The 27,623-nt window shown below is 37.1% G+C and overlaps 1 protein-coding gene across 18 annotated transcripts in view; it reads left to right on the top strand.

The window, feature by feature from the left end:
- PATJ (PATJ crumbs cell polarity complex component) overlaps positions 1-27,623 on the top strand; it is a 345,994-nt gene that overhangs the window by 215,770 nt on the left and 102,601 nt on the right. For all 18 annotated transcript variants that reach the window (XM_082453175.1, XM_082453166.1, XM_082453174.1 and 15 more), the window contains one exon: positions 11,569-11,660. In XM_082453175.1, the coding sequence (XP_082309301.1) occupies positions 11,569-11,660 (92 nt within the window). The remainder of the gene's footprint in view (positions 1-11,568; positions 11,661-27,623) is intronic.

Genomic DNA, 27,623 nt, shown 5'->3' with positions numbered 1-27,623 from the left:
CATTGTATATCCTTGCCTCCTTTGTCATAGATTAGTTGACCATAGGTGCGTGGGTTTATCTCTGGGCTTTCTATCTTGTTCCATTGATCTATGTTTCTGTTTTTGTGCCAGTACCATATTGTCTTGATTACTGTAGCTTTGTACCATACTCTGAAGTCAGGGAGTCTGATTCCTCCAGCTCCGTTTTTTTCCCTCAAGACCGCTTTGGCTATTCGGGGTCTTCTGTGTCTCCATACAAATTTTAAGATTTTTTGTTCTAGTTCTGTAAAAAATGCCATTGGTAGTTTGATAGGGATTGCATTGAATCTGTAGATTGCTTTGGATAGTATAGTCATTTTCACAATATTGATTCTTCCAATCCAAGAACATGGTATATCTCTCCATCTGTTGGTATCATCTTTAATTTCTTTCCTCAGTGTCTTATAGTTTTCTGCATACAGGTCTTTTGTCTCCCTGGGTAGGTTTATTCCTAGGTATTTTATTCTTTTTGTTGCAGTGGTAAATGGGAATGTTTCCTTAATTTCTCTTTCAGATTTTTCATCATTAGTGTATAGGAATGCAAGAGATTTCTGTGCATTAATTTTGTATCCTGCAACTTTACCAAATTCATTGATTAGCTCTAGTAGTTTTCTGGTGGCATCTTTAGGATTCTCTATGTATAGTATCATGTCATCTGCAAACATGACAGTTTTACTTCTTCTTTTCCAATTTGTATTCCTTTTATTTCCTTTTCTTCTCTGATTGCTGTGGCTAGGACTTCCAAAACTATGTTGAATAATAGTGGTGAGAGTGAACACCCGTGTCTTGTTCCTGATCTTAGAGGAAATGGTTTCAGTATTTCACCATTGAGAATGATGTTTGCTGTGGGTTTGTCATATATGGCCTTTATTATGTTGAGGTAGGTTCCCTCTATGCCCACTGTCTGGAGAGTTTTTATCATAAATAGGTGTTGAATTTTGTCAAAAGCTTTTTTTGCATCTATTGAGATGATCATATGGTTTTTTTTCTTCAGTTTGTTAATATGGTGTGTCACATTGATTGGTTTGCATATATTGAAGAATCCGGGCATCCCTAGGGTAAATCCCACCTGATCATCGTGTATGATCCTTTTAATGTGTTGTTGGATTCTGTTTGCTAGTATTTTGTTGAGGATTTTTGCATCTATTTTTATCAGTGATATTGGTCTGTAATTTTCTTTTTTTGTAGTATCTTTGTCTGGTTTTGGTATCAGGGTGATGGTGGCCTTGTAGAATGAGTTTGGGAGTGTTCCTTCCTCTGCAATTTTTTGAAAGAGTTTGAGAAGGATGGGTGTTAGCTCTTCTCTAAATGTTTGATAGAATTCACCTGTGAAGCCATCTGGTCCTGAACTTTTGTTTGTTGGAAGACTTTTAATCACAGTTTCAATTTCATTCCTTGTGATTGGTCTGTTCATATTTTCTCTTTCTTCCTGGTTCAGTCTTGGAAGGTTATACCTTTCTAAGAACTTGTCCATTTCTTCCAGGTTGTCCATTTTATTGGCATAGAGTTGCTTGTAGTAGTCTCAGGATGCTTTGTATTTCTGTGGTGTCTGTTGTAACTTCTCCTTTTTCATTTCTAATTTTATTGATTTGAGTCCTCTCCCTCTTTTTCCTGATGAGTCTGCCTAATGGTTTATCAATTTTTTTTATCTTCTCAAAGAACCAGCTTTTAGTTTTATTGATCTTTGCTATTGTTTTCTTTGTTTCTATTTAATTTATTTCTGCTCTGATCTTTATGATTTCTTTCCTGCTGCTAACTTTGGGTTTTGTTTGTTCTTCTTTCTCTAGTTCCTTTAGGTGTAAGATTAGATTGTTTACTTGAGATTTTTCTTGTTTCTTGAGGTAGGCTTGTATAGCTATAAACTTCCCTCTTAGAACTGCTTTTGCTGCATCCCATAGGTTTTGGATCACTGTGTTTCATTGTCATTTGCTTCTAGGTAATTTTTGATTTCCTCTTTGATTTCTTCAGTGGTCTCTTGGTTATTTCGTAACGTATTTTTTAGCCTCGATGTGTTTGTGTTTTTTACTTTTTTTTCCCTGTAGTTGATTTCTAATCTCATAGTGTTGTGGTCAGAAAAGATACTTGATATGATTTCAGTTTTCTTAAATTTAGTGAGGCTTGATTTGTGACCCAAGATTTGATCTATCCTGGAGAATGTTCCATGCGCACTTGAGAAGAAAGTGTAATCTGCTGTTTTTGGATGGAATGTCCTATAAATATCAATTAAATCTATCTGGTCTATTGTGTCACTTAAAGCTTCTGTTTCCTTAGTAATTTTCTGTTTGGATGATCTGTCCATTGGTGTAAGTGAGGTGTTAAAGTCCCCCACTATCATTGTGTTACTGTCGATTTCCTCTTTTAGAGCTGTTATCAGTTGCTTATATATTGAGGTGCTCCTATGTTGGGTGCATTTATATTTATAATTGTTATATCTTCTTTTTGGATTGATCCCTTGATCATTATGTAATGTCCTTCCTTGTCTCTTGTAACATTGTTTATTTTAAAGTCTATTTTTTAAAATTAATTAATTTATTTATTTATTTATTTTTGGCTGTGTTGGGTCTTCGTTTCTGTGTGAGGGCTTTCTCTAGTTGCAGCAAGCGGGAGCCACTCTTCATCGCGGTGCGCGGGCCTCTCACTATCGTGGCCTCTCTTGTTGTGGAGCACAGGCTCCAGACACGCAGGCTCAGTAGTTGTGGCTCATGGGCCTAGTTGCTCCGTGGCATGTGGGATCTTCCCAGACCAGGGCTCGAACCCGTGTCCCCTGCATTAGCAGGCAGATTCTCAACCACTGCGCCACCAGGGAAGCCCGCAGCTTTCTTTTGATTTCCATTTGCATGGAATATCTTTTTCCGTCCCCTCACTTTCAGTCTGTATGTGTCCCTAGGTCTGAAGTGGTTCTCTTTTAGACAGCATATATGTGGGTCTTGTTTTTATATCCATTCAGTGAGCCTGTGTCTTTTGGTTGGAGCATTTAATCCATTCACATTTAACGTAATTATCAATATGTATGTTCCTGTTACCATATTCTTAATTGTTTTGGGTTTGTTTTTGTAGGTCCTTTTCTTCTGTTGTGTTTCCCACTTAGAGAAGTTCCTTTAACATTTGTTGTAGAGCTGGTTTGGTGGTGCTGAATTCTTTTAGCTTTTGCTTGTCTGTACAGCTTTTGATTTCTCGATCGAATCTGAATGAGATCCTTGCCGGGTAGAGTAATCTTGGTTGTAGGTTCTTCCCTTTCATCACTTTGAATATGTCATGCCACTCCCTTCTGGCTTGTAGAGTTTCTGCTGAGAAATCAGCTGTTAACCTTATGGGAGTTCCCTTGTATATTATTTGTCATTTTTCCCTTGCTGGTTTCAATAATTTTTCATTGTCTTTTACTTTTGCCAATTTGATTACTATGTTTCTTGGCGTGTTTCTCCTTGGGTTTATCCTGTATGGGACTCTCTGCACTTCCTGAACTTGGGTGGCTATTTCCTTTCCCATATTAGGGAAGTTTTCGACTATAATCTCTTCCAGTATTTTCTCTGGTCCTTTCTCTCTCTCTTCTCCTTCTGGGACCACTCTGATGCAAATGTTGTTGCATTTATTGTTGTCCTAGAGGTCTCTTAGGCTGTCTTCATTTCTTTTCATTCTTTTTTCTTTATTTTGTTCCGCAGCAGTGAATTCCACCATTCTGTCTTCCAGGTCATTTATCCGTCCTTCTGCCTCAGTTATTCTGCTATTGATTCCTTCTAGTATAGTTTTCATTTCATTTATTGTATTGTTCTTCTCTGTTTGTTTGTTCTTTAATTCTTCTAGGTCTTTGTTAAACATTTCTTGCATCTTCTTGATCTTTGTCTCCATTCTTTTTCTGAGGTTCTGGATCATCTTGACTATGGTTTTTCTGAATTCTTTTTCTGGAAGGTTGCCTATCTCCACTTCATTTCATTGTTTTTCTGGGGTTTTATCTTGTTCCTTGATCTGGTACATAGCCCTCTGCCTTTTCATCTTGTCTATCCTTCTGTGAATGTGGTTTTTGTTCCATGGGCTGCAGGATTGTAGTTCTTCTTGCTTCTGCTGTCTGACCTCTGGTGGATGAGGCTATCTAAGAGTCTTGTGCAAGTTTCTTGATAGGAGGGACTGGTGGTGGGTAGAGCTGGCTGTTGCTCTGTACATATCTTTTCATATATGAAAATAGCTTTTCCCCAGTCCTGGTGCCCTTCCTGCTACTCAGTTAACTCTGTTCCTGCTAAGCTCTTTCTACTCCTCAAGACCCACCCACCCATCTCCAAGAAGAGATGATCACCTCTTGCTTTATGCCTACATCCATCATACAGCAATGCAGTTATTTGTTTCCAAGACTGTGTCACTTATTAGAGTTCCAGGTGCTTGAGTGCAGGAACCAAATCTGACTAAATAAAAGTAATACCAGTAAAGTGACTTTCAAAGAATGGGTATCTGGAACATAGTTGGTGCTCAGTACATGGCAGCTGTGGTGATGATGGTAATGAAAATTTGTTTCCTCATCAGTTGTACAATGACTGCTGAATAAGTGAATAAATTGATAGATATAACACATAGCTATTATACTTTTATTGGAATATTTCTTGGTCTATTTTGTGAGGCCCTGTTAATTGGATTTAAAATTGCATAGGATTAAAAATAAGTTACTTACCCTATGGCTTTCCCCGTCCATCCCCATATCCTTAATAATGGTTTCCAGTTATTAATAGGACAGGCTTTTGGACTTAAACAGATTTGGTTATAAATACTCACTCTAAATATATTGGTCAAATTCCTTAAACTCATTAATCCCCAATTTCTCCATCTGTATAATGAGGTAATAATGCATTCCTCTACTGATTTGTGTGAAATAATGTATTTAAGGCATACGTGTATGTTTGTGTGTAGTGTATATGCCTTGTATGTTGTGAGCATTTATAAATGGTATTGTTGCAAAGTAGTTATAAAATATCAATATGAAAAAAACAAACTGGAAATCACCTTAAATCCCACCAAAGATACCATCATTGTTGATATTTAGTAGAGATGCTCATAGAGCTTTCTTTAGACTCTGACAGAAACTTTTACATAAATGAAAACAACGTGATAAATAGATTACATGGTATTTTGTCACTTACTTTTTCCACTCAATAATCATATCTTTTTACGGCAATGGATTTAGATCTATATCATCCTCCTTCACCTTTTAATGGCACAGTTTTCCATTTATCGATGTATGATGACAAATATAATAAACCTTTTGTTGATGAATGTATAGTTTTTTTCTATTTTTTTCCGTTATAAGTTATAGCCCCGATAGTCATTTTGACACCTTGATTTTTAATCTTTTTAGGATAAGTTCTTAGAAGTGGAATTGTAAGAAGTGGAATTGTAATTAAATTTTTTTTTTTGGTTGCATTGTGTCTTTGTTGCTGCTCGTGGGCTTTCTCTAGTTGCCGTGACTGGGGGCTACTCTTCGTTGGGGTGCATGGGCTTCTCATTGTGGTGGCTTCTCTTGTTGCGGAGCATGGGCTCTAGGCACGTGGGCTCAGTAGTTGTGGGTCGTGGGCTCTAGAGTGCAGGGTCAGTAGTTGTGGCGCATGGGCTTAGTTGCTCCGTGGCATGTGGGATCTTCCCGGACCAGGACTCGAACCTGTGTCCCCTGCGTTGGCAGGAGGATTCGTAACCACTGCACCACCAGGGAAGTCCTTGGAATTGTTAGATTAAAAGTTAAACTGTAAGAAGATCCATCAAGTTATAAACACTTATGATTTGTTTGTTTTCCTCTACATGTGTGTTATAGTCAGTAAGAGAGTTCATTTTAGAAAAAAGTTAACCTGTAGATTCTAATGTCTTGAAATGTAGTTTAGAATATATTTAAAAGTGAATTAGGGAGGACTCTCAGATTTCATCAGCAATTTCAGTTACCTGAATTCTAATTCAATTTTTTAATAATAATTTATTACTGTTCATAATAAATCATCCTATTTAATAAAAGCATGGGCAAAGGGTGTGTTTTTGAGCATATTATATTTTAACATGATAGTCAAACCTCAGGCAAATCTGTTGCTTGAACTAAATTTTAATTTTTGTATAATTAATATTTCTAATCCAAGCTTAAGTTAATTAACTTTTACTTCCAATTTGGTACATTTTTGGGTAGATTTAATTGAGCTGCTCTCCAGCATAAATTTATATTCATGTTCAGTTGAACTATGGAAGATTAAGAGTAGTTGAAAAGCTACCTCTTCATGATATTTTTGAATAATTAATTTTATTGAAACAAATCTCATTAAGGACTTCTAAAGTGAAAGTTTATATACTATAACAAAAGGATTTATATCTGTTTACTTTTGCTGAATTGTTGCTGGATTAACCTAATTCTACTTCTTCTACAAACGATAAAATACTGCAGTTAAGTATTCCATCTCTGCTACCTGAATATAGAGGGTTTACCTCAAATCAGTGTTTTTTGTTTTTTGTTCCCCCCCTGCCCTGAGTAGCAGAAACCAACCCTTGAGGGGAAATATGGATCAAAATGAAAACCCATTATAATATGACATAAGTTTTCCAAATACAGATGTTTCTTATTTGGAGCTATTGTCTTCAGTATCTAGAACTGCTATAAGTTGCTCCTGAATGACATTTCATTCAGTTGGAAATTCAGAACTTAGGAAAACATGAGCTAACTTACCCATGATAAAATATTAGTGTCATTCAGGACCAGGGATCATAGAGCTGAGATAGAAGTTACTGACCTTGTGGAGGATCTCAGAAAGGCGTTTTTTTGTCAGTAATCAGAAGAGGAAGCCAAACACAGATAAGAAAACCAGAATTGTAGATCAAGAGTATAAAAAGCTCCTTCATACAGAAAGTATATAAAGCTCCTTTAAACCCCCAAAAAAGAGAGAATCTTGATGGTCCCAGTCTGTGTTGTATGTCCTCCAGCTTCAGCCTGGAGTGGCATGACAAACAATACTAACTTGGCTGTCAACCATTATGGATGGCGTTTGTGATGGGAAGGTTGGAAGGACCATCCCTGGTAAAGGAAGTGGTTGTGTGCTAGCAACAATCCCCAAAGTCTCTACTACATCCTTTCTCATTTAGTAATATGGAAATCAAGATGGAGTATCATAAAATACACTTCCCATAGTCATGGCTGGGTGAACGTGGGAAAAGATATTATTTATCACCCAAACTGTGTTACTTTTGAGAGGGAGCACTATAAATAATGGGAACAACATGCGTAAACTGGACTGTCCCAGACTTAGAATATGTAGTTACCCTTTAATGGAAGAATATACGGTTACCCTTTAATGGAAGAATATATGGTTACCCTTTAATGGAAGAGTTGTACGTCTCAGATTTTAAGATAATAAATAGACTATTTGGGGGGGGTTGGAATAACAAGTCAGGACGAAGGATAGTTCTTCCTGCAATTATTAGATAGTATCAAAGATAAGGATATATCTAAATAATTTATTATTTTTTTCTGTATATCATTGAGTTGCCTTTGAAAGGAGAAACTTTGGGCAAGCACTTAGTTTCTCTACTTCTCAGTTTACTGGAAGTAAATGGAAAATAATAATGTGTTTTCCAATCTCTAGATAATCTGAATGATCATGTATTCTGAAAGGATGAAATATTTTAACTGTTTTCCTTTGGCTTGGGTCAGAAAAAAACTTAAAAGTTAGTCAATCTTTGTCTATTTGTATAATGAAAAAAAAGTGAAATAAGTATATATTATTGTTCAGGGTGTAGCTTGTTTGCTCAGAAGGAAAGGTGCAGTCTTACAGAACTGCATACTGCATTAAGGATTTCAAAAGCCTAACAGAGCTATCGGGTCTTGCCTCTATGCGTTGTGGTGAAATGCTTGATTCTGATTTGTGTATCTCAGAATTCCAGGACCTAAGATGGTAGGTGTCCAGCTCAGAGTTTATTTAATAGACACCTTTACAAAGATGACTTTAGAAATCAGCTGATTTTTATGTGCACCATACGGATGATAATACCTCTAGGTGTGCCTTAGGAAAACAGGGTTTTCAACTAATAGGTAAATCACCTTGGGCAAATTACTCAAGGTCTTGGAGTACCAGTTTCATAATCTGGTGAAAGTACATAACACCTGGTTATTCTTAGGTTTAACTGACATCCTGTGCATCAAGAGCTTTGCAGAGTGTTTGGCCCGGAGAAAGCACTCAGTGGCTGGTAGTTATTATTAATTAGAGTTAACCTGAAAAACTTCCAGGAGGTACAAAATGCTTTCTTTCTGTCTATGCTATACTTAGAAGACGTCCTCCATCTGTTGTTTAAACAATAGTGCCCTCAGAAAACAGCACCTTCTCAGAAATAGGAAAAGTGACAGTCTGAAGTTAATTTGCATAAAATGCATCGTATTCTTTCTAATTACTTACTGAATTTTCTCTGGAATGGGTTTCCTTAGAGATGAGGAAATATAAAAAACCTGCTTATGTCATTGGAAGCTATATACCTTTCATTTAAATAGTGAAATTGTTTTGTATACAATAAGATCTAAGAAAATACAAAAGAGATCTTCCTCTCCTGAAACTCAGAGGGCTGCTAATGTGTCATTTCTGAAGCCAGAAAAGAGACTTTGTCATGGAATATTTTTATCCGGAGATCTGCATTTTTTCTTTTAGATTTAATCCAGTAAAATAAGGTTTCACTCTATCCTGAGTTTCCTGTTCTGTTCCCAGTTTTCCACTGAGTAGCAGAGTCTCTAGAGGCCCCTGATCATTGGCAGGGAGCAGCTGCCTTAGTAGTAAATGCCACAGTTGTTGGCACTGGAAAAAACATTGCCAGCAAGCAAGCTTCCTCGCCTTTCTACTGCCAGGGCCTCTGAATATTCAGAAACAGCACCAAGAAAGACATATAGCTTTAGATTTACTCTTAGGTAAATTGAAATTAATGACTTGCTTTCTACATTTGGGCTATGATTTTTTCCTCTTAGAATAATACTGCCATGGATTCTATTCTATCAAATTGGAGGATCACAGCTAAAAGACAGGCATATCCATAAACATGAAACAGCTCAATTTTCTATATGCTCAAGCTTTTGCTAATCAAAAAAACTTTTTTTTTTTTTTGAACTTCAATCACTTTGAAGGCTGGAGCCCACCTCAGAGAAAGCATGCTAGCAGTTGATTAGTGGAAGTGTTACTTCCATTCAGGGCTCTGTGATTCAGTGCGTCCTCACTGAGCACCATTGTATGCAAGCTGTGTATGAAAGCTGGGGAATACCGAGAAGAGGACACCAGTTCCTGCCCTCAAGGAGTTTAGCTCTGTTCAATAAATGTTATATGCCTGCGTGGATGCTTTCCACCTGACAAGGGTTGACTTTACCATGTGGGTGAGATGCAAATGGGATAAGAGAAATTTTTTTAAACCTAGTGCCGTAGAATTCAAAGACAAGAAGGTTTGATAGGTCGTGGTTTAGGAAAGACTTTCTTTCAGCAGAGGCCAGGCACAGTGGGGAAGATATTCACAAATAATTACCTGAGTGCCAGGCATTGGATCAAACATAGTCCATGCATCATCTCATTTTAAAATTGTGATTTAAACTTTCTTGTTTGCAGTTCATTATCCATTAAAGAGATTGAAAACTATGGTTAGCAAAAAAGGTGATCATACTAGACATACTATGTTGTAGCCAGGCTTTGTCACTTAATACATTTTTGATATTTCTTATGTTGTTAAGTATGCTTTTTCACATCACTCTTAATGACTACATGACTTTAACTATTTCCCTTATAACTAAGTTAGGTAAGAAGGTATAAATATAAGAAAAGTAAAACCATAAAGGTATTAGGAGAAAATATGTTATCTGGAGGGTGGGTGCTTAAAAAAAGATTTATTTTTTTAGAGCAGGAAAATTGAGAGGAAGGTAAAGAGATTTCCTATGGACCCCCCTATCCCCAAACATGCACAGCCTCCCTCATTACCAACATCCCCTTCCAGAGTGGTGCATTCGTTACAACTGATGAACCTATATTGACCCATCGTAATCACTCAAAGTCCATAAGTTTACATTAGCACTCACTCTGGGTGTTGCAAATTCTGTAGGTTTGGACAAATGTATAATGGCATGTATCCATCATCATAGTACCATACGGAGGGTGGGCACATTTTTAAATACATCATGTTAAAAAGGCAGAAACCTTAACATAAAAGATGAGTAGTTTTAACACATAAAAATTAAAAATCCTTTGGGTATGAAGATTACTGTAAATAAAATTTAAAGACATTATTTAATTCTCACAATAGTTTTATGAAATAGGTGCTTAGATTCCTTTTAAAGAAGAAGAAACTGAGATGCAGAGAAATGACAGTGTGGAGATCAGTGGATTTCTGGGAGATTGATTATCTTGGTGAAGAACAAAAGCTGATAAAATGAGAGGCATAGTGAAACGGTGGTTCAAGTTTAGTCTTTGCAATAGCCTTTGATATGAATCCCAGCTTTATCACTTTGAGGTGATGGATGAGCTTCATTTTAGACAGTTAAAAATATTATATTTTCATTCCATCCTTTGAAGTGTTTATTTCCAAATACTTTCTCATTATAGCTGTTACGACAAAAATGATACCTTTTCCAGATGTCTTCAAATGCAAAAGTTCAGAGACATCAAGGACAGACAAATTAGATGCTAATTGCAGAAAGCATAATTCCTTTTTACTATCCCTTATATAGTGTACTATACTATCCCTTAAATAATAGAAATTATCAAGGCCTCAGTTAAATAGGGACAGTATGACATAGATCATTAACTACTTATTGAAGAGACAAGAGGGAAAAAGCCAAAATTGTGTGAGCTATTATCAAATGGCTGAAATAAAATAAAAGATTGATTATGGCTATCATCATAGTTTAGCAGTGGGAAAATCTGGAGTGAAGAAATTTAGAATATAAATGTTTTTAGATCATATTTAGGTGAATTCAATCAAGTTAAAAATCCCACCACATCTTGGATAAGAGTGGATGCCTCATTGATTGGATACAGTAAAATGTTTCAGTGCAATTGCTCTAATATTTGACTTAAAATGGAGATGTAATATTTACGTCCTCTGGAGTAACAAAATTTATGCTATGTAATAACCTTGACACGTTTACAGCATCATATTTAATGGACACTCCAGAGCTCTGATGAATACCACAGTTTGGTCTGTTTTCTGCATTTTTTAGGAGTCTGGAAAAGCTGTAGGAAATGAAATATCTATCATAAGGTTTTTGCATCTAGCTCAACTGCTGCTTTCAAGTTTAGTAAAAGGGTCAAAAACTGTATGTTCTTTATTAACTGCATTCAAATTAGAATTTAAGAGATTTTAGCAGCTGCTTAGAATTAGTGTTTGAATCTATATTGTGAAGAATGTTAAGATTTTTAGCATTAAAGAGTCCTACATCTACCTACTTAAAAATGAATGAACTTCACTTTTTAATTCCAAGTATATACACATATACTTGTATACATGTATATATACATATATATTTTCATACAAAATATATATATATTACAATTTTATAAGTGCATTTGATTTTTTCCCCCACAGATAAACAATCAGATCCTGTATGGAAGAAGTCACCAAAATGCATCTGCCATTATTAAGACTGCCCCGTCAAAGGTCAAGCTTGTTTTCATCAGGTAGGATAGATACATCTGGTTTTCTAAAACTTAAGATCTCCTCTTGAGATGTTATAATTTGTGTAAGGCTATTTCATCTTTGGTTTGTTTAACAAAATCACTGTATTCTAAAAATATATTTCCCTTTTGTGACTGTCACTTCAAGAAAAGTATAGATTGTTTCAATTGTGAGGCGTTCTTGTTATTTGCATTTCACATGATAGAACTGGTAATTGAGGCTTGTATTTTTATTTCCATTAAAAAAAAATTCTTTCCTTCCTGATTATCCTCTTTATAAATATAATAGAATATTCTAGCTTCTCATCCTACTGTCACCATCTTTTGGTACATTTGCTGACGCATTAATGCCTTCATCAAAGAATACGCAGGAAAAAAAGAACCCAGGAAAATTTTAGGAGCTTCGTATTAAGAGTGCTGGTGAGAAATACAGAGGGGAGGAGATGTGAGCTCTGCTGTCTGGAGTCGTGTGGTCGGTCCGTTTGGGGCTCCACATTTGCCCACATCTCATCTGCTAGCTGACTGAGCCCTTTTGGCGTAAATGAGTCAGAATTGGGACTCCTCATTGGTGGTGGCCATCATCAGCAGTGGAAGGAAGCTTGATTCCCTGTTATTGGACTGAAATGACAGATGAGTCTGAGTTATTCTTAGGGGATGTAACTAACCCTGTATGTTAACAGTCACGCTGTTTCTTTTTGCTTTGGGCCTCAGTTATTATCTGTAAAATGGGGGCTATAAAGCACTTACCTCACTCATTGTGGTGTTTCAAAAATTAGAAATGCTTACCACAGTGTCGAGCATGGAGTAAAGGCTTGAAAAAATGTTAGCTGGTCCTTTATGATGGTGATGATCATTGTTATTCTCCCCCTTCTCTATAGTTACCTGTCAGTAAGACCCGTCCACTCCCAGGAGATGGCTGGGATTAAGGGGGAGTTTTATTCCCAGATATGGGCACTAATGTAGGTGATTGAAATATTCCTTCCCATGCCATCACTTCAGCCTCACAGGCGTTGCTGCTTTGCTCCTGGAGAAATCCTACATTGATGCCCTTTTCTCTTGCTCAGTAACACTCTCTGGATTTCCAGGGGTTTTTACTCTCGTTTCTCGGGGGGGAAACCGTCCTCCTTCTCATCTGTCTTCGTGTATTTATTAAGACGACCACCTCTGGCTTACTCGCGTTGAAGTCCTCTGTTAGACACCAATCTCTTTTTTGGGGTTTCTTGGCCCTTGCTGTTGCCAGAGGTTACAAAATTAGAGTTAGATGATGAAAACATGAACAGACTTGAGGAAAGGTCAGCCCCTCAAAAATTTAAGATGTCCATCAAGAGAAGTGCATACAAGTAAAGAGGTGAAGCCATTTAGGCTTTAGAACTTTGTGTAAAGCTGTGTGAGGATCACATGAGGAGACGTTACATAGCACTCAGTAGAGTCTGCACATCAGTGCTCGGCACATGGTGGCGACTGCTGCAAGGGACATTATTAATGATTAACATTACTGTTACCTCTTCAGCATTTGTGGGGCCTTTATTACCCATGCTGGGTCATCCCATTTTAAAGAGAGCAAAAGAAAATTGAGTAGGATCCAAAGGAAATCATTTAATGCAATTAAGTAGTTGGGAAATAGAACCCCCCTCCTTCAAGAAAGAAAGGTTAAACGAACTGAAATTATTTAGAGTACAGAAGAGAAAGCTGAGTAGAATTTTAATAATAGTAATATACTCCCATTAATTTAGTGTCTGGTGGTTTCAATTTTGATTGTTCAGAAGGGATCAGAATCAAGAAAAAAATTTGTTCAGGAAATTAATGGTGTAAGCATGATTGAGGCTGCTGCTGAATACTTATTTACTGGAAGTGATTTTAAGCAATTTAGAAGGATCAAACTACATTCAAAATATGTCATCTAATTATGAACCTTTCTTACATGGTCATTAAATTATAGTGCCTAGCACATAGTGGGCATTCAGAAAGCTTTATTGAATAAATTTCCTTTCAGCTCCTACTGAGCAATCCAGATTATTTATTCTCCAAAGGCAACAATCATAGTAAGTTAGTTTGGCTTATTTTGTGGATTCAAAAATGCATATAGACATATAACTCATATCTTACAAAATTCCTCATACTTTAGTCCCTCTCCCTACTACTTTCTCAAATAATCTAACTTAGGAAGATTTTCTATATCTTCTTTTATAGGGAAAAAAATGATGTGGGCTTGATTCTGAACAATCTAGTCATATCCACTTTTAGACTATCTAAAGGGAAATGAGCTTGAATTTTATCAAGAGAGATGTACGTACTGCTTACAACCTTTTGTTTTATTCAATAGATATGTATCTAATAATTTGTGTGCCAGCATTTTATTAATTAATTAATGCTTCAGTTTCCAGAGGGAAGGAACTAGTCATTTGACTAAGAACTCTTACCTAAAGTCATTTGACTAAGAACTCTTACCTTGTTTTCTAAAACAAGACTGAACTCTAAGGCTTAGTGATTAAAAAAAGAAACCACAGTTCACCCTGCCTGGGCTTGAAACCTACTCTGTGATATCCCAGCTTTGTGAGCTTAGTCAGTTTCCTGAGCTTTAGTATGGGGATAATATAGCTATCTCTATATTTATAATGTATTTATACATGTCTAATGTATTTATACACGTAAATTGCCTGGCAATATGGACTCAACAATGGTGGCTGCTCTAGTGATGAAGATGATGGTGATGATGTTGACGGCAGAAAAAGGCGGGGAGGGAGGGAGGTCAGAGGTCAAAGAGAAGGAAAGAAGTAGTTAGGGAGAAGGGAAGAGGAGGGGTAAAAAAAAGAACCACTTCTCATATATACTTTGTCTAATTCCAGAATCTTGACTATTTGTTGAGTGAAGCGCATTCACAGTTTTAGAATGCTTTAATTAACATCATAATGATTAAGCACTGGAAGAGATAGCTACGGACATTATATACAACCATTTCTGGTAAATGTTAGAATAAGAGACAAGGACACAGCCTGCCTAAAATGTCTTTTATTTCCCTGTCTGCTGTTGTTGGGCTGCTGCTGCTTCTGCTTGTTTCTTCTCCGTGGTCTTCTTTTTTTAATGATGACCTGATACTCTAACAAGGAGTAGAACGCTCTTTAATTGAGGATTGTGTAAAGAGAAATCTAATTAACATCAATTAATCCCCATGTCAATAAAATGTATTATAATAGATTTTACTGAGGTAAGTAATATCAAGTAGGGTCGGAATTTAAAGCACTTAAGGAAATCAAAAAAGAAAATATTGTATTGCTCATCAGCTCTGTACATCACCAATAAGGGTATCATGGTAGATTGGTGTCCTATTCATGTGTAGTAACCTGTGCATTTTAGGTGCTATCCAGCACATCATCCTCGCTTCTTCAGGCTAATTGTCTAGTTCATTAATCATTTAGATACATCTTTCAGCCTCTGCCTATAAATTACCTCTTTCAGGCTATTGTTACAAGAACTCTAATTTTGCCTATTTTGGAACCAAATCCTGAAACAATTAAATATTGATTTGTTACCAAGTTTCAGGAAGTTAGCACTTAAATCATCTCAGTACAACAGATGCAATTATACTTTTCTTTAAAATGGCATAACTTGCTTTGTGTGATACAATGTTACTTTAAAAACTGATTTTTATAAATTGTATTTCTTTGATTAGTGCTTCTATTTGGCAGTATTTCCTTCCTTAGTTGACATTATTGATTCCCTGTGCATTTCCATTTTACGGAAAATTTTGGCTTTTATACCTGAGCAACTCTGTTTCAAATTTATTGACAGTTGACATAAAAATGGGAACTGGCCACAGGTTTGGGAGAATGATTAGTAGTAATCACAGAAAGCTGTTAAAATATGCTGCAGGCAACATTTTAATTAACTAGGGTCTTTAGTCTGTAGTGATGTACATTTGTGTGATCAGGTCCTTATATTCTTTTAACACTTGTCTTTATTCATATACTAATTGATCTATAATTCACAAGAGGGGGTCTGTGAGTCATCAAGGAAAATCAGCAAGTTGCTGCTGTGTATACATGACTTACACAATCACTTTTTGCCCTTTTCTCCCCACATTGCTAGATTTTGGACAATCCTGTAATCATGTAATTGTGCCCAATGGCACATGTAGACTCTGGTATGCTAAATTATTCTACTCTAGATCATCTAGATGTATATTACAATCTGGGGGCTTACTGTGTACCACACACTCAATTCTGTGAGTTTTCCTATTCCACATGATCCCCTCTACACAAGCACTCCAATTTCAGTACAGGAGGAACACTGTATTAATACGATGAAGAATGAATTGTTGTATTTGGCAGTGCAGGGATCCAAGAAGATTAATGATCTCGCCTGCAGCTCTTGTCATACCTTCCCCCACTATCGAAAATTAAATGTCATGTATAACAACTCACTCTCCATTACTTAATTACATGTGGAAAATGTGTACTGTTAAAAACTGCTGGGGCTAAAGGAGGCCAAATGAAACTGAAACCCTTGGAAAGATTTAGTGCTAGCTGTCAAGCCCTAACAAGTGAAAGTGGACTCGCCATGGGATCCACCTTACTGTATCCATTGAACATGTCTTGTTTTTGTAATTAAAAATATGGTGTGACCTGTTATCCTCTAGCCATGTCCCTAAAAGATGATGCTGATTTGAAATTAATGTGAATGTCAAAGTCCATCTGAATAAACAAATTGAATGCCTGTTTTTAAGACCCTTATTGTGCTCTTGATTCTTTATGTCTAGTTTTGATCAGTAGGAGGGAAAAAAGATTGTGGGAACAAGTATGAATTTGACTTAAGAAACATTCATGCATTTATTTGATAAGTATTTGCAGAGTGCCTACTTGTGCTAGTGTTGTGGAGTGAGTGACGCAGAGAACAGAGAACACAGTCTCTGCCCTAAGAGAGGACAGAGAGTAAAACAGTCCAGTGCCTTATCCAGTGGTGTAAGTGCTGTGATACTATAGGAACATATAAGAGACACACCTAACCTGGTGTTTGAAGCCTATGGGAGGGTGTCACAGAGAAAGACGTTTAAGCTCAGACCAGAAGGATAAGTAAGCAAAGTCATAGTATGTATAGAAACCCAAAGATTTCTAGAATTGGATGTTATGCCCAATATACCTGAACATTACTTCTAGAAGAAAAGCAGTCCTTCTTTAGGAAAGTATCATTGGATGAACACAGCTATGTATGTCATTTGATTTGATTTCTGTAAGCAAGCATCTTTCTCACTCTCATAGATCATTAAAGAATGCAATGCCCCTTTTCAAGTGCACAATAAAATATCATCCATGGCATATATGACAAGAAGTTTTGCGGAGGAGGCCTGTCATTAGCACTGAACCATGTTAGCAGTTGTAGGAAGTAGAGACTCTCCTGTAGTTTCAAGGCTCTTCTGTTTCTTTGTTTAGTTGGACCGTGTGGTAGATCCATATAAGTCTCTCAGGTGCTCTGAAATGCTGACTCTTGCTTATTTCTTCCATACTTGTTTCCTGTACTATCCATTTTAAATAGTAATTTTAAATTCATAAGTAGAATTTATAAGACTTTTGGTTCAAGAACAAGGTGAAATTAGAGTGTTTTGATCTTTTGTCAAAAACATTGGAATTTATATATCAAAATGAGAAACATTGTTCCCTTTGACAGACTATGGTAACCTTGGGAAACTGTATATTTAATCCAGTTATCATTCCATTGGGTCATACATTTCTGCAATCATCTTGACAGCCTATGACATATTCTTTTGAATATCTACAGTAGCCATAAATTTTTCTCTGAGGGTGGTTGTAGCTAGGTAGTCTGAAGTAACCAAATATTTTACAGGGCCATTCGTGAATTCAGATGAATTTAGTCAATTAGGTAAAGTGCTGCTACCAAACAGGCCCATCTTTCTTGTATGACTTGTAAAGTATCTTTGAAAACCACTGTTATTATTTCATGAATAGACTTGCTAATTTTTTCTTTGCTGCTCCTATTTCTTAATACCAGCTTGTGGGAATCATGACTATATTTGTTTCACTTCTTTTGGCACTCAGAAACAACTAGTTGTGATAGTCACAGGGATGATGGGATTTTTTTTTCTTTTCCTTTTTATTTTTTTTTGCAGTATTTTTACACCTTTCCCTGTAGAATGCCTGTTTTCTTTGATAGACTCCTCTCCCCCAAACACACACACACACAATGTATATAGTATGATGGAACAGTAAAAACAGTAAATCTAGATACCTGTCTCTCTCTGTAGAAGCTGAAATAGACAGATCTCTCTCTCACTGCCAAGGTGTGGCCAGTGGGCAGTCATGCAACCTAAGTTTGGGCAGTATGATACCTTAGGCTTAGAACAGGAAGCAAGTAATGTGAGAGATTTTATATGTATGGTGTTTATTCATGGAGCCACAGGGCCTTGATCGGAGGCTCCTGCTATGACATCATTCTGCATCCTGCTTCCTTGTCCTCTGGAAGTCTCTTAGTTCCTGGTCTGTTCCAAGTCTGATCATATAACCTGCCTATGTTTTGTGAGGTTCCATTATCCCTCTAATAAATTACCTTTTGCTTAAGTTGGCCTAAATTCATTTCTATTGCTTGCTGCCAAAGAATCCTAATGAATGCGAAGGATGCTAAAAGTAGAGCTCTCTGAACAAATCATGAGCAACCAGAGCGAGTTCTCTCTGCACGTATGCTTGTCACATGTAGGCTCTTAGCCTTGATCCTGAGAAGTTTTTATCTTTCAGACTTCTTTAGCAGAGCACAAGACCTCTGAACAAGTCTCTACTGAGGATCTCCAGTATGACAGGTTTCCACTGCCAATGGCTCTTGAAATGAGATTACCGTGATGATTTCAGAGAAATCAGGCAAGATTTTTCCCAGATTTATGCCTGCAGGAAGAGTCACCTTTCCTAGTACATGGCCTTCCAGTGAGGGCTGGATACCTGAACAACATTCGGGCTTTGCCAGCCGGAATAAAGAGGAGAATGGCTGTGGGTATCTACTGTACTATCTTTAGAAAGAGTCTCTATGAGAAACTTGGTAGGCTGTCATTTATCCCATCCAGTCCTGAAGCTCCCCATATTAACTCTCCTGCCAACCTTCACTGCCAAATATTTTATGAGTCAACTTTTCCTCTGTACAAATGGCAACCATTATTTAGAACTTGCCTGGGGCCACCTTTGTAAAATGTGGGTCTAGATGCTGAGTTACTCCCAGCAGCCCTCAATTAGTGATTGACATTGTTAGGAATGCCATAAATAGAGTTCATAATTCCACTCACTAGACATTTATTTCAGATTCAGCATATTTAGCTATTTTGGTGGTTTCTTCCAGTTGGAAATTGGAAACTATTTAGTGTATTCATATAGTTAGAAATACCTCCTGGAATCTTTTCAGAAAGGAGTTTTGCTCCCACTGAGATATAATGATTTGCTTTGTTTTATATGTTAGTTCTGGTTCATTTACATGGAGCTTTCCTGACTGAATGTTAATTCAATGTCATGTTCCAATTAATATAGCGAATGTAGAGTTTATTTTCAAGTGTCTCACCTCACTATATTTATTGATAATACAGTCAGAAAAAATTATCTAGGCCTGTTTAGTTGTGTTCATGTGTTCCTCATTTATTCAGCTTTTTGTATGTGTACACCTAAACAACATGCTAGCCACTAGATTGTAGTTATAATCATTTTAGAACAGGTTGCAAAAAATTAAATCAACTTACTCAGTACTCCAGGTTGAATTCAGGCACATAACTTCTACTTTTGATATAATGCTGTTTTGTGGACATAAAATAAGATTTATGGGTTTAGTGAAAGTGAATTTCCAAGTGGTAAGAACAGAGCAGTCCCGAAGACAAAATGGTTTTAAGTGATATTCTAAATAATTCAAATGTATTCTCATCACACATGTACTTTTTTTGGTCTTAGTTAATTTTTTTAATTGTGGTAAAATATACATAACATAAAATCTACCTTATTAACCATTTTTAAGTGTACAGGTAAAGTAGAATTAAGTATATTCACATTGTTGTACAGCCATCACCACCATCTATCTCCAAAACTTTTTACATCTTGCAGAACTGCAACTCTATACCCATTGACAAATAATACCCCATTCTCTCCTCCCCGCCCCCACCCCCAAGCTCCTGGCAACTATCTTTCTACTTTCTCTCTCTGAATTTAACTACACTAGGTATCTCATAAAAGTGGACTCATACAGTATTTGTCCTTTTGTTACTGGCTTATTTCACTTACCATAATGTTTTCAAGGTTCATCCATGTTGTAGCATGTGTCAGAATTGCCTTCCTTTTTAAAACTGAATGATATTCCATTGTATGTTTATCCATTCATCTGTTGAGAAACACTTAGGTTGCTTCTACCTTTTGACTATTGTGAATAATGCTAGTATGAACATGAGTGTACAAATGTCTGTTTGAGACTCTACTCTCAATTCTTTTTCATATATACCCGGAAGTGGAATTGCTGAATTATATGGCAATTCTATTTTCAGTTTTTTGAAGAACCGCTATAGTTTCCATAGCAGCTACACCATATTACATTCTTACCAACAGTGGACAAGGGTTCCAGTTTCTCTACCACCTCACCAACTCTTATTGTTTTCCATTTTTTTGATAGTAGTTATCCTATTGGGTATGAGGTGGTATCTCATTGTGGTTTTGATGTGCATTTCTCTGATGATTAGTGATGTTGAGCATTCTTTGATGTGTTTATTGGCCATTTGTATAACTTCTTTGGAGGGTTGTCTTTTCAAGTCTTTTTCTTGTTTTTTAATCAGGTTGTTTGTTTTGTTGTTGTTGAGTGGCAGGAATTCTTTATGTATTCTGGATATTAACTCATTATCAGATATACGATTTGCAAAAGTTTTCTCCCATTCCATAGGTTGCCTTTTCACTCTGTTGATTGTGTCCTTTGATCCACAGAAGGTTTTCATTTTAATATAGTCCAATTTATCTATTTGTTGTTTCTTGGGCTTTTGGTGTCCAATCCAAGATATCATTGCCAAATCCAATGTCATGAAGTTTGTCCCCTATGTTTTCTTATAACAGTTTTATAGTTTTAGCTCTTACGTTTAGGTCTTTGATCTATTTTGAGTTGATTTTTGTATATGGTATAGGGGAAGGATCCAACTTCTTTCTTTTTTTTTTTTTTAAAGGAACCATTTTGAGATATGTCGGATCACACGGTTCTTTTTTTTTTTTTAATTTTATTTATTTATGGCTGTGTTGGGTCTTCGTTTCTGTGCGAGGGCCCTCTCCAGTTGCGGCATGCGGGGGCCACTCTTCATCGCGGTGCGCGGGCCTCTCACTATCGCGGCCTCTCCCGTTGCGGAGCACCGGCTCCAGACGCGCAGGCTCAGTAATTGTGGCTCACGGGCCCAGTTGCTCCGCGGCATGCAGGACCTTCCCAGACCAGGGCTCGAACCCGTGTCCCCTGCATTGACAGGCAGACTCCCAACCACTGCGCCACCAGGGAAGCCCCCAACTTCTTTCTTTTGCATGTGGATATCCAGGTTTCCCTGTACAATTTGCTGAAAAGATCATCCTTTCCCCCATTGAATGGTCTTGGCACCCTTGTTGAAATCATTTGACCCTACACTGAGGGTTTATTTCAGGGTTTTCTATTCTATTCCATTGGTCTATGTGTCTGTTCTTAAGCTAGTACAACATTGTTTTGATTGCTATAGCATTGTAGTACATTGCGAAATCAGGAAGGGTGAGACCTCCAACTTTGTTCTTTTTCAAGATTGTTTTGGCTATTCTGTATAAATTTTAGGATGCAACACACTTTCACTTTTGAAAGGAGAAATGCTCCTTGGAGATATCTCAGACCCTGATAAATGAAAAGTTATGGAATTCTACAAATACACACACACACATACACACAGCCCATTACATCAGATGTCTTTTTTTTTCCTCATTCAGAAATTGTTGTCATGGGCTCAGTGTGCTTTCCTGAAGATAAGTATGTTCTCCTCATATCTCACTAATCTTTCTTTTAACCACAATTTGTAGCATTCTTTTAGAGTTTACATTAGAGAGAGAATCTCATATTTAATCCTAAGGAATTAGTCAATGATTATTGGATTGATGCTTTAAATATAACATGTTATTGAAATCTCTTACTACAACTTAATTATGGTTACAACTTTAATGGATAAGGAATAAACATAAAGGGTTTTATCAACAAATCCCTGTATGTGACATGTATGTGCTTCTAAGAATGCAGTGAAGTATTCTTAGAAGAATAGAAAGAAGTTGCTGAGAAAAGCCATGTTAGTAGTTTAGAAATTCAGAGGAGAGAGAGATTACTGTTGTGACAGTGGGTACAGCAAGAGCTAGTTAATGCTACCTGGGTAGATTTACATAGGAAAAAATTAAGTCTAAACTGCATGAACAAATTTAATTCAAGTATTTATTGAGTACCTACTGTATCTCAGATACTATATAAGACCACGGAGTTAAGTAAGAAGTTATTCAAGAACTTCTAAGACATGCAGATAAATAACTATACATCAGGCAAAACTAACACCAATAGAAGGAACTCTATGATGTTGAGTTATTCAGAGTGCATTTGCAGGCTTGGTTGCAGAGAGGGGTTTTCACAGTTGAGAGGGGAGTGATTTGGATTGACTGAGACACAGAGAAAGCTGTTGTCACAGTATAGACGATGTGAAAAGTGCATGAATTAGGATGGGGACATTGGACTAGAAGAAAAGAGAAAAAAGAATGAAATTTTTAGAATGAAACCTTTAGACTGGATGCTTTCTTTGGGTATAAGAGTTGATGGGTGAATGAATCAAGAGTAACTGAGGACTTAGCACCTGGAAATGTAAACATCTGAGACTGAACATCATAAAACATTAAATGTTAACTATTGTTCCTATGCTTTAGTGTTATGACATTTATGTTATCTCTCAATTCTGTTAGAAGATAATATCCTAATTTTATAGATTAAGAAGTAAGATTTTTAAAAAGTTGCTTAGTATCTTGCTTACATCTTACTGGTAGAACTGCAGATGGAACTGTACATTTACCTAGGTCTGCTTAGGACTGGATTTCTTTCCAGAATAGCACATAGATGTCTTACACATTATATAATCATGAATTCATTTTTAAACTGGGGTATGATTTATACCCAATGCAATAGATTTTAAGTGTTCAGTTTGTTGAGTTTTGATAATACAAAACATACACCTGTGTAGCCATCACCCAAAACAAAAATATAAGAAATTCATTCACCCCAGAAAGTTTCCTGGTGCTCCTTTCCAGTCAGTCCCTCCCCACGGAGCCAACACTTCTGATTTCTGTCACCATAGATTAGTTTTAACTATTCTTGAGCTTCGTATAAATAGAATCAAACAACATCTATCATTCTGTGTCTGGTTTCTTTCATTTTACATAATTGAGATTTATCCTTGTCATCGTATATATCAATAGTTCCTTTAATTACTGAGGAATATTCCAATCTATGAAGATACCACAATTTTTTGATCCATTCTTCTGAAGGTGGACATTTGGGTTGTTTCCAGTTTTTAGCTATTCTGATTACGGTACAAGCATGACTTCTGGGAAAAAAATTATAATAGAATAAACTTGTTTAGAACATCTTTGAGTCAGGATAGACTCAATAATGCTTCAGTGACTAACAGCCCAAATCTCAGTCGCTTAAAACGACAAAGGGTTTCTTTCTTTCTCATTTTACGGGTCTACCGGGGCTCAGCAAGGGGGCCTTTCTGCTCACTATGGTCAGTTAGGTACCCAGGCAACAGAAGCTCCATCTCAGCCTGTGTTTCCATGATCACCAAGGCAGAAAAGGAGACGTAGTTAATCGAGAACTGGCTCAACTTTAAAGGTGAAGAAAACTACCAGCCAGAGGATTTAGGAACAGCCCTAATCACTATCAGAGAAGAGTACTGAGGGAATTACACTCCATCATATTATTCACCATCCTACCTGCACTATCAAGCACAATGAGTATTTTAAAGCATTTTATAGCCATTATATTTATTTGAGGGATGAGTAATGTAGCTGTGATACTCCGAACTTAATTATGAAAAGTTGATCGAGTCAGAGTGAGCAAACTTAGAACCCTGCATGCATCTTTACCCTGAGGAAAATTGTGAAATAGCTTTAAGAGTAAATTGTGGGGCTTCCCTGGTGGCGCAGTAGTTGAGAATCTGCCTGCCAATGCAGGGGACACGGGTTCGAGCCCTGGTCTGGGAAGATACCACATGCCGCGGAGCAACTAAGCCGTGTGCCACAACACGCACAGCCTGCGCATCTGGAGCCTGTGCTCCGCAACAAGAGAGGCCGCGATAGTGAGAGGCCCGCGCACCGCGATGAAGAGTGGCCCCCGCTCGCCACAACTAGAGAAAGCCCTTGCACAGAAATGAAGACCCAACACAGCCAAAAATAAATAAATAAATTAATTAATTAAAAAAAAAAAAGAGTAAATTGTGACCTAGTAGAACTTTTCCCCAAGATGGATCTGGGGATATTAGCTTGCATATATGAGAGAAGATATTTGTGGCTTTGGGTCAGGCTATCGAAATGGAAAACACTGTAATATAATAGTTAAAAGAGTAGGTTTTGAAACCAGATGGCTGGATTTTAATCTCAGCTTGCTATTTATTAGCTTTGTGACTTTGGTCAGGTAGCTTAATCTCTGTGTAAAATGAAGAAAATAATTGTAACTACTGCGTAGAGTTGTTATGAAGGTTAAATGAGTTAACACATAAAAATCATCAAAACAGCAGTACATGGTAAGAACTGAAAAGTTATGTTTCTGGTGATCGTGTTTTCCAAATCAAAAAGTTTTGTTAGGTATTACTTTTCTCTTGCTGTGTAACAAACTACCACAAATTTAATGGCTTAGAACAACACCCATGTATTAGCTGACAGTTCTGTAGGTCAGAAGTCTGGCACAGAGGGGCTGAGCTCTCTACTTAGGATATCATGAGGCAGAAATCAAGATGTTGGCCAGGCTGAGTGCTTGTCTGGAGCATTGGGTAAAAATCTACTTCCAAGCTCATTCTTGTTAAAGTCTATTTTCTTGTTGGTTCTTAGATGGAGACTTTTCTTAGCTTTTAGAGGCCATTCACATTCTTTGCCATGAGGCCCCTTTCATGCTCAAGCCAGAGATGGTACTTCTAATCTCTGACTTTCTATCTCTTGACCTCCAGGCATTCCTTAAAATTCATGTAGGTCAACCTACTAATTTCAGAGACCAGGACAGTGAGGCTCTAAGAAGTGAAATCTCCAGATTTAAAGGGCCCACATGATTAGGTCTTGCCCAACCTGGTAATCTGCCTTTATCTTAAGGTCAGCTATGCTGTATAATTTAACCTAATCATGGAAGGGAAATTCATCCTACTCACAACCTGTAAACCAGGGGGCAGGAATCTTGGGAGCCTTCTTAGAATTCTGCCTAACACATGTTTTGCATGATTTTTACCAATGTGAATATATTTTTATAACAAGATTGAATTGAAATGTGGATCTAGAATGTGTCTTTGTCATAAATATAAATATATTCTACAAACAAAAAACTGAATTGGGTGTGTTCCTAGCATCCTTTTGGAGAAAAACTAAATTGACAGTCCCTAGATAGAAATTCCACTATTGTAATTGTCTGTTTACCTAGCTGTGTTCCTCACTAATTGCTAATATCATCAAAGGCAGGAATCATGTTTTATTCATTTTTGTATTCATAGTATAAATATTTGTTAAACAAATGAATATATTCAAAATGAAATCAGAGCTATATTGTTGAATTTCAACCAATTGAAGTAAACTCTAGCCAGCTTAAATTAAAAGGAGAATGTATTGTAAGAATACAGGGATATCTTGTGGACTCTTAAGAAGAAGCCATACAGCTAAGACTCTGAAGAGAAGGAAGCAGGGTGACTTCAGAGACGTCAGCAGAAGGGAGTTCTGAACCCCCTGTTTAACCTTGAGCATTTCCATTAGTATTGTCTAGATACCACACTCTTGATCTCTATGAGTCTGTTCCAGATTTTGAGTTCCTGGGAGAGAGAATTGATGGGCTCAAAATGAGGCAGGCGTCTGCCCCCTACATCCACTGAGGTTGAGGCCAGCTGTCGGTGTTACCCAGTATAGCCCATCCATGGAATCACTGTGAGCTGGGCAGACACTCCGAGAAATGTCCATTAATGTGGTAAATACCAATAGCTGGCTGACTGCAGGCAGCACATCGTCTCTAACTCGTGCAGTAGCTTGGAAAGCATAGGGCACACTCTTGATAGTTCTACTTCATATCTTTTTCCTGCTTTGTTAAGACTCCTTTCACTCAACAGACATTTATAGTACACCTACTCTCGCTGAGGTATCCTGCTACAAGCTGGGGATATAAAGAAATAAGATCCCATCTCTGTGTTTAGAGAGGGAGAAAGAGCAGCACAAATAATCTTAATAGAGCACGGCAAGTCCAGTGATAAGGGCGTACCTATACAGTGTTCCAAGGTACCCTGGAAACCTTCTCACATTTATCTATGGTGGAATTCCACTCTCTCTCTCCCAACAGCTGTTAAAAAGAATTACAAAAACACCAACAAACAATTACAGTTCCTGATTGTATACCGTGTGGGACCCCAGGACCTAAGAAACTTACGTTGATTATACTGGGAAGAAAAGGTTAATTATGAAGCAAACAGATTTCATTCCTTATGAGAATCATGGACTAAGGGGTCAGAGGGTCCCCAGAAGTCTTTCAGGTTAACTGTTTGTGTGAAGTGTAATTATCTTCTCTCCTTTGGTTTCCCTCTTCCCATTTCTTTCTCTTTAAAATTGCTGCCCTGTCAGGTCTCCACTTGCTTAATGCCGAGGTGTGTGAACACTCACTCACTAGTGGATTATATCGGATTATGAACTGGAACTTTTTATAGCAGCTTTCTTCACTCCATTGAGGTTTTCTATACTGTTATGTTTCTAAAAAATTAATATGGACTTTAAAGGCCAATAAAGTCATACTAATTTGGGGAAAATTGTTAAATTATGAAGGGATAACTTGGTCCAGTTAATCAGAATTTCTCAATAAGAATTTATGTGTAGCTATGTTTTTCAATGCCGGTAACCTTTGAAAGAGATATGAAAAGCCATCTGCTTAATTACTGCCAAATACACTCTGCCCCATGGGCTCTGAATCTGGAGCAGACATGTCCTGTTGGCTTTCAGCTCTAAGCTAGAGCTGAGCTCTATTGTGTTATTCCATGGGGGAGATTGAATGGGAAAGGGAATTACCACTGGGAAAATGCTGTTACTTACCCAGGGGTAATTGGTTACTTCTTCTGTGTATGAGCAAACTGCTGAGGAATGGATTGTACTCCCTGAAAAACAATAGCCATCTCTTAACATAATAGCGCATGCTCAAGGCATCTATAGTAATGTCAGAAGAAACAGACATATTCTTCATGCTCTGTGTCACTTTGTGATTTTAGTTTTTCTCCCTTTGCTTTGGTTTGGCTGGTGTGCTAGATAATCTAAGAATTTAAGAAGGTTAGAGCAAGAAATGGTACCTAGACTTCATCTCTTTATTTATACTCTGCCTTATTCCACAACAATTTTTATCAACTTAGAATTCTTACAGTTCAACCTACTTATTACTTAAGAGATCAGGAGATGGATTCTCTTAGAAGTGATTTCCCCCAAATCCCACAGCTAGTTTAATGGTAGTTCTAGAACTGAAACTGCCTCTTGTCTCCTTATTGAAGTGAGTGATCATTACATTTTTAAAAATAACTATGTTAAGTACAGACTATTTTCCAGGCAATGTGTTTGCCCTAGATGATGTAATAGAGAGTAGGAAGGACATGAGTTCTGTCCTTGGAGTGCTTACCATTTGAGGGGAAGACAGATTTGAAGCAGGTGTGCATACAAATCAGTTAGGTACATTTTGAAAGAAAACAGATTTATGATCATTGACAGG

Source organism: Balaenoptera physalus (assembly GCF_965194825.1).
Source record: "Balaenoptera physalus genome assembly, chromosome: 1".
Classification (NCBI taxonomy): Eukaryota; Metazoa; Chordata; class Mammalia; order Artiodactyla; family Balaenopteridae; genus Balaenoptera; species Balaenoptera physalus.
Note: the sequence above shows the minus strand (reverse complement) of the source record. Positions and strands in the feature narration are given on the sequence as shown.